Source organism: Coregonus lavaretus, assembly GCF_964263955.1.
Source record: "Coregonus lavaretus genome assembly, chromosome: 29".
NCBI classification, from domain to species: domain Eukaryota; kingdom Metazoa; phylum Chordata; class Actinopteri; order Salmoniformes; family Salmonidae; genus Coregonus; species Coregonus lavaretus.
In genome coordinates this window covers 22,454,643-22,467,021 of record NC_140016.1, presented here as the reverse complement: position 1 = coordinate 22,467,021, position 12,379 = coordinate 22,454,643, and the positions used below count along the sequence as shown (strand labels likewise).

At 39.3% G+C, this 12,379-nt stretch overlaps 2 protein-coding genes across 2 annotated transcripts; both read right to left on the bottom strand.

Annotated features, from left to right (window-relative positions):
* Positions 1 to 2,010: 2,010 nt before the first annotated feature.
* Positions 2,011 to 7,361, bottom strand: LOC311105180 (cysteine-rich hydrophobic domain-containing protein 1-like). The gene is made up of 6 exons (XM_084147236.1): positions 7,209 to 7,361; positions 6,225 to 6,279; positions 4,944 to 5,099; positions 4,488 to 4,544; positions 3,983 to 4,042; positions 2,011 to 3,795 (listed from the first exon to the last, which is right to left on the bottom strand). Exons 1-6 carry the CDS (start codon positions 7,349 to 7,351, stop codon positions 3,745 to 3,747), a joined length of 522 nt encoding a protein of 173 aa, XP_084003362.1. The 5' UTR covers positions 7,352 to 7,361; the 3' UTR covers positions 2,011 to 3,744.
* A 1,873-nt stretch (positions 7,362 to 9,234) lies between these two features.
* Positions 9,235 to 12,064, bottom strand: LOC311104944 (homeobox protein CDX-1-like; the record flags this gene model as incomplete). Its single annotated transcript, XM_084146932.1, has 3 exons — positions 9,235 to 9,465; positions 9,563 to 9,708; positions 11,626 to 12,064. 3 exons carry the CDS (start codon positions 12,062 to 12,064, stop codon positions 9,235 to 9,237), a joined length of 816 nt encoding a protein of 271 aa, XP_084003058.1.
* Between the last annotated feature and the right edge of the window lie 315 nt (positions 12,065 to 12,379).

Here is a 12,379-nt window from a genome sequence, read left to right as displayed (position 1 = left end):
CTACCTCTGAATATAACCAATAAGGTCTTTGGACCTTGAGGAGTAACGCTAGGCTCCTTAAGAGTACATCTTGGGCTATTGCGTCCTTCGTCTTTTCAACCATGAAAAACACTTTAAAATGACAAAAACGTATATTTATATAAGTTTGATTATATTGAACTGTTTTTCAATGATAAAACATAATGCAAGTATTTAATATATTCTATAGATCAATAAAAACAGAAGGCTATTAATTCTAATATGTATGTCCTTCAGTGTTATGTCATTGGTGTTAGCGCCTTGAAAGTCACTCATTACAAGGACCTTGAGCATTCCCTCCAGTGGCAAACTGTAATCGGGGGAGGGGTCTATAAAAACAATTATTAGCTAATCACACCCTTTCAGTATGTCATACATTTGAGGACTCTAAATCCAGTGTCACTTGGTGTTAGTCAATTTAAATGAAGGGAAATGACATTGTGTGCTAAATTATTAATCATATCACTTTAGTAAATTATTTTTAAAGGGTTAATTACCTTAGATTTGAGCATCTGTGGCCTCCATTTAAGAACATCCTTAATCACCTAAAATGTATAATTGGTGTTACTACTCCTACTGGTGGTACAATGTTATTATAATGGTAAAAATTAATTAAAGTCATTAAGCTGGCCTATTAGTTGATTTAGAATGGTTAGATTTCCCAAATACATTTAAATAAAAAAAAGCATTTCCAAATGCCAACGCAACTCAAGAACGACCCAAAACCTAAAATGCAATCGTTTGAGTTTAGGCCATCATGCTTGGTTAGATGATGTCGCTGGACCATAGCAGAATACATCTATTTGCCCACAAGTAATGTGATACATTTGTTACATAATGATGTGATTGCAAGTACACTCAATTAACTTCAACACTCAATATGTGATACTTTCAAAGCATTGAAATTATGTTTGAGGGGGAATATTGGCCCTTGCTTCTTCTTCTCATACTGCGATCAGGAAATTTGGAAATGTAGCTTTAAAGGTCAGATTTTATTCAAAAAGACAATTTAGCAGAGACATGGCATGAATACAAAATGGTTAGACCTGCTGTACACTACTACACACTCATAGCTCATCTCCTCTCATGGTGTGTCAGTCTGCCCTCTGGAGGACGGAGGAAGAGACCCAGCCACCCATCTCCACCTCTCTGCATTGTCACAAAATGTCTAAACTAAATCCCCCCAATTGATTGTATATGATCTCTGATGGTAATATTAGGCTTTTGGAAAGGGCACTACAAGTCACACAACCCAAAGTGTGGTACTCCATTAGATTGGAGGGGTGCTTGACACATTAGGTGTAGTGAAGTGAAGAAAGGCAACCTCTCTTGATCCACTACCCCTCAAACTCAACTCTGGACCTCGAAGCCAGTTCCACTGCATTTTTTCATTGTTCTCCTGTAATTAGGGACTAATTTAGACCTGGGACACCAGGTGTGTGCAATTAATTGTCAGGTAGAACAGAAAACCAGCAGGCTCCGGACCTCGTAGTGTAAGAGTTTAGTACCCCTACTCTAGACCTTCTTTCCTCATCCCAACTCCAACGGGACAATGTGAGCAATAAATCCAAGAACAAAGGGGTCTATAAAACAACCCTCTACTCATTACAATGAAGCCCACAACTCCAGTGTATGTATGGGGGTTGTGATATAGTAACCTATTTGATTTTGGCCACAAACTCAGGGGCCACAGTTCCATGTCGTGAAAGTGCTAGCTATTTATGGTAATAGTATTCCAGAGTTTTACAAATGTGTCAAGTAATTACAGGCCATCTTGTTAAGTTAACGATTCAACACCTTGTTAAACATGACAAATAGCCAGGTATCAGTAGCAGGCTCTGGCCAAAGACATTACCACGTCAATTAAAATGACCTGTATAACTTAGATGATACTGAGTAATTTACCATATGGCAGTAAGGTAAGCATGTCAACAGTTAATGTCAGCTTGTGGTTTTCAGTTGCACAGATGGACAAACTTAAAGACTCAAAGATTCTAAATCAACCATTTATTTGAGCTTTCCATAGGGATTGAGTTGTCATGACAAACATTTACAAGTACTCTGTAACAGGGCCAATACTGGGAGGAGGGTCAGGGCTCTCCACAATTCGAGTGAGCAGATGTCAGTCTTCACAACCACACCACTTCTCTGACTGCAGTTCATCTACCATTCCAGAGGCACTATAATGCAGCAAAACTCTCAGCTACAAGTGAAGGAGACAACTAACTCTGGACAAAATGAATAACAAAGGAAACATTTATCTCAATATGTCATGTACTGTAGGCTGTACGTGGTTTTTAACAACTAACACAAAGACAAAACATCGTATAGGAAAATACAAAACTAGAAAATGAACACAAAGACAAAGTTGCAATAAAAAGTTTGACAAAAAACAAAAGAGACATGGAGGTGCCAAGTTGGAGTCTGTTTCCAACAGTACATCATAAAGACAAGTAGCCATCTCACGTTGAAATGGATGACACTTTTGTTTTTGTTTTTTACTTCTCCTTCTTAGTTGGCAAAATCACACAAATAACATGCATCACTAGTGTCATTGTAAAATTATTAAAAACCTCAGTTTGACCATCCTCTGAAATCCTGACATTGATGAGCTCAAGTGCAATTTTCAATCCTAACTCTGGCATCACATACATTGTAAATTATATGGCTTACTAGGTAAACAGGTCCATATAAACTGGAAAGAGACATCTTTCATAAACAAAACTATGGTGCAGCATTATCTTGGCAAAACAAATCAAAGATCTAATCAACAATGTAAACAACAGCATACCACTGTAGGCCTACAGTTTATTATAACATATTTACAGGTTCGTTTTTTTAAGTTCCCCTGTACAGAGGGTCATTTCCGAAATGAATAAAAAAAACATGATGCTGACTTAGATCGTATGTTTGGCAAATTCAAGCATCCCATCTACTTTTTGTTACAAAGACAAATTGATTTGAGGAAAGTAACCCCAATAACCAGCATTTGAACTTCCTGAGCTACAAAATGCTTGTCTCCTCCTGTCTTATATATAAAATGGTTTGTGGGCCGCATTCGCTCTTCACCGAGGTCGGGATGGTCGCACTTAAAATGTATTATATTTTCTTGCCGTCAAAATCTGCAAAAAATAGTTTCAATACTCTCTGACTGTCTAGCTTTCGTTTCGATGACTGTTAGAAAGCTGGACAGAGTGAAGAGACTATAAATGTAGGTCCATTATCATTTCTATAGTTTCGATTTGTTTTTCCTCATTTCAAATGTCCCAAAAATGATAATTCCAACAATGTATTTTTTTTACCACCCGCGGGCCGGATTGAATGGGCTCCGGCCCGCGGGTCGTATGTTTGACACCCCTGCTCTAGGAGCTGTCACATTTTTTTCCAAAGCTATAATGATATGATACATGGGCTCAATTGATGATGGCTCTTAGGGCTAAATGCACTTTTCAACAGTGTTATTTTTTCAATCACTAGTTGTCATATACGTAACAAAAACAAAGTATTAGTGTGCAACAAAGGGAGCATTTTTTTTACTTCGTCAGGAAATGTGCAAAATCTGCTCTAAAGCAAAGTGACAGTGTTGCAATTTCTAATGTACAAGGTAGTGGGAGATGTAAGGGACATCTCGAGACACCGGTGCAGACCCTCATTCCAACATTTATACAAGGCACTAAGGATAGGAGTCAAGGGCCACACTGCAGGTCTCCCAACAGCCTCCTCAGCTCAGTCCGGTCGGAATATAGGATATTTGGGTAAGAATTCTATAAGAATTACCTGTGGAGAGAGAAGTTATTTTATTTCATTTTACACTTTTCTTTCAGCATTGAATATTTCCAGTAGGCACTGTTCTATGGCTTCATGCCCATATATTTAGGCTCTGTTGTGATTTGAGTTTGTAACACTCAATAAATTGGCAAGAATCATATTCTGTTTTAGGGGAGCATGAATGCGTTATACTTACGTATTCCATCATATTGCTACTTTCACATTTCCTTTTGCTGAGTTTCCAGTGCAGGCCCAGCTAAAGAGAAGAGGTGAAAGTGAGGACAGACATAGCACCGCACACACACGCACAGACACCCACATCCCGTCTGGTTAGGAAATCTGAGTGTGAGGGGAATTTAGGAACGCTTCAAACCATGTCTGGTTGGGGTCAGGTAGTGGCCAGACACCCTGAAGAGCTTCCATTATTATTCTCAGTTACTAGCTGTCACTCATTGTTCCCAGACAAAACTAAATTAACATGGCTTTTACTGCTGACCTTTAGGTCTGGTCAGCCCCTGTCCACTAGATCACAGATCAGACAAAAATAGCTTTGAGGTAAATTCGTTTTTAAGGGTTAAAGTTTACATAATGAGTTAAAGACCATTATCCATCAGAAACCTGCTACTTTAACATCGCTCAACCCTTCACAACTGACATAACTTGGTCTTTCAGACAGGTTCTAATATGCAATTTGTTCTTACCTTGTGATATAATTGGTTGTTTTCCCATTCTAACAACTTCTGAATAGATATTCTCGCCTGTTGGGAAAAGAGCACATATGCACATGCAATATTCAAATATTTTCTAGTAATGACCTCGACTTCACACTCTTTTACAAATGACAACCGCAACCTCAGTATTATGACAAAGATCCATTCGTGGACTGAACTCCTACTTTTACCAGCTTGCAATTTCCACTTTGTTGTCAATAACACTGGGTTGGGGCACCACCTTTCAGTGTTGTACCCTTCAGCTGGACTGGCCTCCAGTGGTGCAATGTATCATTTTTATACACAGACCCTAATTGCACACAGGTTCCCCGCTTAAGACCAATACGGTTGATTGCTAAACTAGTCCATGAGTAATGAGTGGACGTGCTGATTTAGGTAGAGTGGGACTGTGCAGCACACATCACGCGAGAGCTGACTGAGACTTACTCTCTTGTTGAGGCATATAACGGGCCACAGACTGAAGCCCACCGTACAGCAACAGCACAGGCAGCCGCAAAGAAGCCACTTCACATTGACAGGCAACGTCTTCTTCAAGCAAGCGTTCACTCTGCTGATGCTGGTTTTAAACTCCTCTGGAGCCACCTGGAAAATAAGGGGGAGAAGGGAGGAAGAAATGGACAGGAAGTCAGAGAGAGGAAAGAATGTGGTTGTAATTTATATAGCTTTTACTTTATTATTGGTAATTCTCTCTCTGTGACAAATCAGATTCTTAATTATTATCAAACATTTTGCGCTTAAAATAGTTTTTCATCTGCAGCAGTAAGCAAAAAAAAACATCTGAAAGGGAAAGTATGGGAACTGCAACCATTCCCTTGCTCTGGTCTAGTGTACTGACTGAAGTGAAAAATGGCACCAATTGTTTAAAGAAAAACCTGTACTGTAGTCAGTAGAATCAAAGAGGCTTAGAAAACAAACAGGTGGCCTAGATATTTGGAGATGCTTTCCAGAGATCAGATGAGATCTCTCACTAGTGCGGCTGTAACTTGCTAACCAAGCTCTTGTCTATTCACGGCAGAGAGGGACTAAAGGGAGAGATAAGCTCAGTGCCTGTGGCAGTGGCCGTCCAAACAACATGAATGGATGCTCATTCCTCTCTGGGTCTGTACGCCATAAAACCGGGGTCGTAATATTTTATGACAGGATGCAAAGGTCTCTTTGCAAACAGCAAAAGACCTTAGAATAAGGGCCTGCTGATCTGCACCCTTCAATCATCATAATTGTGACCTCTTCCATCACATCACAATACTGGAGGGACTTTTTATTGCCCTGCACTTCCCTCGGCCTGCTCTTACCCCTTCAGCCTTTTTGTGTTGCAGCGTCCGACCCAGGAAGCTGCCCTTTCTTGTGTATGGCACAGTCTTTATTCCATTATTGTATCACCTGGAGCTGTGTCCTCCCAAACACTGGGCCCCTGACCAACTGGGCTCCAAAGACAGCTTACTCATTGACAGAGCTTCACTTCAGCTTTGGACGCACTGTGGTGTGTTGCTTGAAATGCATCAGCATCAGATAGAAACCACTCAAGAGACTTGAAAGAGGTAATTCAGGGATGGTCTGATTTGTCAAAGGGCAAATAGAACAATAGAGCCACCATAATAGCTTAAATTGCTTGATTCACACACCAGTTTAAATCAGTTGGAAAGCCTAGCACAAGACATTGCTTTGGTAAAGTGCATAAGAAGATACTAATGAATTGGGCTACTGTACCTTTCCCGTGAGAACTGAGGGAAACTCAGTGTCAAATTTGTTGCTCAATCCAAACCTGTCAAAAAGAAAAATACAAATGGTAAATTAATGAAAAACGTTCCATTGAACATGTATAAAGTACTTCACCATGACTGTGGGCTGTCATAAGGGAAACCTAGCAATGTTTTTTTATGGGGATGGAATTAGACACTTTGTACCCTCAACAAATAAATACCTATAAAAATGTAGACCTTATGCCTAACACTTTACAATGTCTACAGACAGCAGAAATAAACAAATGAATGTCCTGAATAACCTGTCATTTGTTTCATTATGTGAATAGCTTCCCCTGTCGAGACAATTCAATTGGATGACAAGGATACATCATATGAATAATGCAGTTGTGGACACTAGAGAAAGTATATTTAACTATTATTATGTCATCATTTGGAAAGGTAATAGGTGTTGTGTCCATTGCTGGTAAGCAGAGAACTATAAACCAGTAAACAGACTGTTAGGCTACGGATGGTAGCTAGCAAGCTTGCTTGAAGTAATATGCTTGATTCATCACCACCATTTGAATAAGTCAGCTGCTGTCAAAATATTCACTACAGTAGCTAGCTATAGCTACTTATTGAATGTCATGCAATTAATGTTAGTTTGCTGGCTTGTCATTTTTGTTATAGCTGTAGCAGATGCCTTCTCATGTCAGGCTAGTTAGCAGGAAACCAGTGTTGCTAACGTTAGCTAGCTAGTAAACTATAAAGCAGGAATAGCAGGTACGCAATAGATAACCCTAGCCTCGTCAATGAAGGCAAAGGTAACAGTTTTGTCCTACGATAGGACCAGACAGCTAGCTGACCGTTATTGCCACTGCCTAGCAAGTAAGTTGTACTTCATATTTCATTGTTGTTAGCAGGCTAGCTAGCTAGCAAGCTAGTTTATGAGGCAGGACAACATAACGGATTATGATGACAGCGCTAACAGTAGCATTGAATTGCTTACACAGTGATGTGCCCGGCCCCTCGCATAATCACAGGTTCTGGGCAATATCTTACAAGGTGTTCTTCACTCACTACACGTTCATCTTCCTCGTCTAACTCATAGATCGTATCAAAGTCCGCCATGTTCGGTTGTAAGAGGCTCATGACATCAACAAGCTATGTTCATGGTGCTTTCAAGACAACTGGGAACTCGGGAAAAAAATCTAGGTAAAACATGAACCCAGAGATCTTCAGGTTGGAAAGTCGGAGCTCTATAAAGATGCCCGAGTTTCCGACTTGGAATTCAAAATTGATTGACCGTTCAAAACGATTTTTTCCAGTCAAAGCTAGTTTTTTTTCCCCGAGTTCCCAGTTGTCATGAAGGCACTGAAGTCAGAGATTTCTGACTTCCCAGTTCCTCGTTGTTGTGAACGCAGCATGCGCACAAACAGCCTCGGAAGCTCTCAGTTGGAGTGCTGTAAATCTGTGTGCAAAAGTGAGAGATATAATGTAATATCAGATAAAGTTATTATTTGGAAGAATACGATAAAATAGGCTTCCCTAGCTAATACATTACACAGCTATAACTGTAGGCTACACACTCAATTGTTTATAGTATTTCATGGAAATTGATTATTGCCCCTGTAACGTATAGATTTATCCTCTGATTGAGGGTTCATTTACCCATATTCGATGAAGGATTAGGGCCTACAAGTCATCATCCAAGTGTCATACAACAATAATCCACAATTAGTTTATGAAAATTCACATTTTGCATTTTGGCATAGGCTACAATGTCTCCAACACCTTCTTACCAATTTATAAAGGTTTTTGTGTTTTCTGAAGAAAAACCATAATGCCTAGAGAGTAGCCTGTAAAATACTGGATTTGTCTTTGTGGACGATTACATTTACCTCTGTCCAACAGGTTTGTTGAGGTTGTGCAGCACTTCTATACAGATCTCTTGCAAGTTTTTGGAATAGGCCTAGGCTATGCTATGAGGATGTTAATGTTTAATGACAGTCTTGGGTGACCTTTTTACAGGTTCATGATTGTAATCTATCCAATCTATGCAGCCCATTCCGGCCCGTAGACCAGCCCATCCCGGCCCGATTACGTTGAACCGACATGGAATAGACGTAGAATTGACGTCTGTGCCCAGTGGGTAGTCTATATTCCATCATAATGGCTCAAAGGTCAACATGAATTGAGAAGACAGTTTGACACACATCAACACATCAACAATCAAATATTGCGTTTGACACGTGCTGGGCTGACAGAATCCCATCCTAATAGTTTGAAAACGAAATAGAAGGTTGATAAACTGATCTAATGTTGTTTGTGGTTATAGGTATCAAATAATAAGAGCAATGAAGTGTGTTTGAAAACAGTATGCACACACAGTCTGGTTATTTTGCAAAAGTGAGCTATCCTTTTCCAGTCAATGAAATAAGGAGAAAAAGGTAACGTTAAAACACATTTTATTTACATTTTGAACATTGCCATCAAACAAACGTTCTACCCGTATCACTCTTAAAACCTGATTCACTTGTCCCTGTAGAAAAAAGTTACGGAAGTGTGCTTTGCGATCAAATTGGAGCAGAAAATGCATAGATTTTGTCAAGCCATTATAGAAGCTCCAAATGAATAATATCCCTTTTCCGTCCAGATAAACTTCAAATAAAATGTACCTGATTTTTTTTATTTATTTACAAACACTTATACACTTCATTACATATTCTACATAAAATTATATTTATATCTCAATAACTCAGACACAAATAAACAATTTAAGCATTACATGTCTGAAACATATGTTGATTTTTGTACGTTTTTTTATTTTTATTATTAGAACTATTCTATAAAAACAATATTTCAAGAGCCTCCAGCATTTCGTTGCAATTATAAATCATCTTGTTTCTCGAAATATCCTAATCCACAACATGTGCTTCAGGACGTTTGAATAATCCATTGGGATCCAAGTCTTGAGGAACTGTCCTTTCAGCGTGTTGGAGTGCTCAGTTATGTTGGATGGTCTAAATTCGATTCTACTGAGTGACAGTAGCTTGCTGTATGTTCCTAATAGATGGCATGGTGTTCCTTCCGGGGGGTGGGTAGAGAGAGCCGTGAATATCCGACGGACTGAGTGAAGTTGGTATCCGCAGAGGACTCACTGAACCGGGGTCACTGTGCACTGATCCTCCGCTGCAATCAGATCCCATTTTCTTTTTGATTAATTTCCTCTCCTTGGCTCTGCGATTTTGAAACCAGATCTTCACCTGTAAATGTAAAATAAAAACTTGTCAAAATGGCTATTCGTTATCATTTGATTTGTCAAGTCTAGGGCCCTAATGCTCTATCAATTAATTGGTTTACCTGTCGTTCTGAAAGGCCAAGGTTCCCCGCAAGTTCTGACTTTCTTCTGATAGTGATGTAACGATTAAAATGGAATTCCTTCTCCAGTTCCAGTCTCTGGTGATCGGTGTAAACCACTCTGTATTTCTCCTTCGTTCTTGTTTTGCCTGAAATTGTGAGAAATTCAGAGAATTCAATAGGCTATGCTTCGTAGGCCTAATTTTAAAATATCCGTCACAATGAACAACGAATATGATGCAAAGCAACGATGCAATTTCATGGTATTCGAATGATTGATAAATACAGGGGGCAATAGGCTATTTAAACTCTAAAGTGAAATCTTGTTTTAAATTCCCCTTTAAATTAGTAATTTTGAGTATTTATAGCAAGTAATACTAGAGAGGTAGGATAATCAACAGGCTACTTATCAAAACGCATATTAAACTTGATGCTTCACTTATCTAATAACTCTCTAAATGTGTATGAAACGTCTTTAGGCTCTATCAACTGAAGTGGTGACTATCGTGTTAATCTAGATTGTGTTGCTTTGTTGGTAGCTATGCTAATCGAGCCACTGGTCTTCTTTTGATGTCACTTTTTGAACAAACTGCAGAACAAAGAGTCTCAGAGATATTAGCTAAACTCCATTGATGTGTTAAGAGGCAACACACGACACATAAAGGACTTACAAGGCAGACATTTCTCTAGCTCGGATCAGGTTGCTCTTGTTGATAAACCATAAACACGTCGGCACCTTTTATTAGGTAGAAAATAATATTAGTCGTTTTGAACAACATTAAAACATTTTGATATCCATAGTTATAGCCTAGGTCATGCTTGATAAGTTTTACAGGGCCAGAGAGAGCCTCCTAGAATTATTTTTTTTAAACACACGATAACACATTTGATAGGTTTGCCTAATAAGAAAAAATGGGGGGGGGGGGGGGGGGGGGGCTATAAACGAAATGTACGGGTTAATTGAGGCTTATAAATTACTGTGACTTAATTTATAAATATAGTCCACAGTGAACGAATTCTATTTTTTTTTTACACATTTCTAGACAATTAAGAAATGTTGTGGTTTATTGCCCAGTTATAAAGCTTTGTATATATTCGTCAAAGACCTTTATTTGCTGTGAAAAACGTCACCTTTTCCGGCAATATAACTGGAAGAATGGGAGCCAAGGAAGACACTTTGGTGCATATCAAAGTAAAACGAGGTGTTGAAAGGGGCCGCCACCTGAATATGACGGATAACCCTCAAAACCTGAGACAATGTAGCAGGAAAAGTAGACCTCGCATCTAGTCGACGGGAGTAGAGAAATTAGCATTACAAGTAGCGTCTGGCGCTCTTTCTTGACACGTTCATCGTTTCCTCCACAAGGCTATAGGCCTGTATCAGAAAATAACTAAGATGTTTTAATTTATATCATACTTTATCAGACCATTATCGCGATGGTAGACCTACAGTTGCATTGTCAATAATGAATTTGATACGTTCGATCTAGTTCCTATCCTTTTCCTATTTTCTCTTCTGTTTTGAGTCTGGTGCAATTTACAATTTAGTGCCTTGAAGTTGCATCTTACATGTTTCAAAATTAGCCTAACACCAAACTGAATTAACAATTTCCAAACATTTCACATGCTACTGTGTAATTTTGGTGACATCTAATTTAAAACATGATTAGATGATTCGTTTGAGACCACGAACAGTTACAGATAAAAGGAATGTCATGTCAGTGCTTCCTATTCGTTACGAATATCACCTCAAATTTACCCAAATGTACTCATTACGTATTATGCATAAAGTTATTCGCTTTTACAGTGAGATGTATCATTAAATTATGCAATTATTGTTTATATTGTATCAATTCTCTATATACTACCTGTTGCACAAGTTTATGAGCCAACACCAGCAGTTTTCACAGCACAATTACGCAAGAGAAAATACAACAATTCCGGCTCTTCTTAGGACAATATGAAGATGTAGTTTGGCATGAGTTGAGGCTGTGCTCATTGCACGAATGATTTTAACAGTGGCATGCATGTCGAGGCACAATATAGTTGCTTGTGACCTTTCTCACCGGTAGAAGATGATTGTACCGTTTTGCTCATCCACTGGTAAGAAGAATTGTGCCTTTCTCTATCCGGGGAAAGTTGAGCAACAGAAATATTATCTGGAGGTGGTTGCAATACTGCTGACCCTGGCGCGTGCATGGGATTGTATTCAGGTGAGCAATAGGAAACTTGTCCCGGCGAGGAGGTGTTCATGGGCGTAGGAATAGTGTTAGGAGGCCCCAGACTATAGGCGCCCCAGTCCTCCCTCGGTGCGACATAAGGAGCTCCCCAAGCCCCCGAAGACTGTGCGTGAGTATCCATGTTTGGCACATGATGGTATCCAGTAAAGTCGGAATATTGTGGCGTGGAAACAAAGTTCTGTGGTGGGATGTTGATGCCCGATCGTCTTACAGGTCCTTGGTGATACATGCTGCCTTCTTTATCCAAGAGGTATCCCACATACATGATTTGAAAAAAAAGTGAAAAAAGTGACTTTCAAGTCGACATAGTTGCCCTGCAACGTCTGTATATCTAAAAAAAACAATCCTTATGCTGTGGTTCTGTTGTGTGTAGTCCAATGGTGATCCCCAAAATGAAATGAGAACTAGTTCCTGACGTGATACTGTCTCACATGATGTGGCGCTGTTGACAAGGTGGTGGTGCTAAAGGTATATTATGGTCTTCCTTCCTGACGTCAGACGAGTCTTCAAACCCCAACGATTTGCATTCAAATGAAGAGTCAATAATGCTGCCAAACCCACTGTCCCCTAGCACATTTTT

What these genes read in the sequence shown, in the direction of transcription:
- LOC311105180 (XM_084147236.1), bottom strand. Translation starts at nt 7,351, where the DNA reads ATGAGCCTCTTACAACCGAACATGGCGGACTTTGATACGATCTATGAG. An exon ending in GGGGCCGGGCACATCACTGT is followed by an intron (nt 6,280 to 7,208) that starts GTAAGCAATTCA and finishes TCTTTTTGACAG; the next exon opens with GTTTGGATTGAGCAACAAAT. An exon ending in CCTCAGTTCTCACGGGAAAG is followed by an intron (nt 5,100 to 6,224) that starts GTACAGTAGCCC and finishes CTTATTTTCCAG; the next exon opens with GTGGCTCCAGAGGAGTTTAA.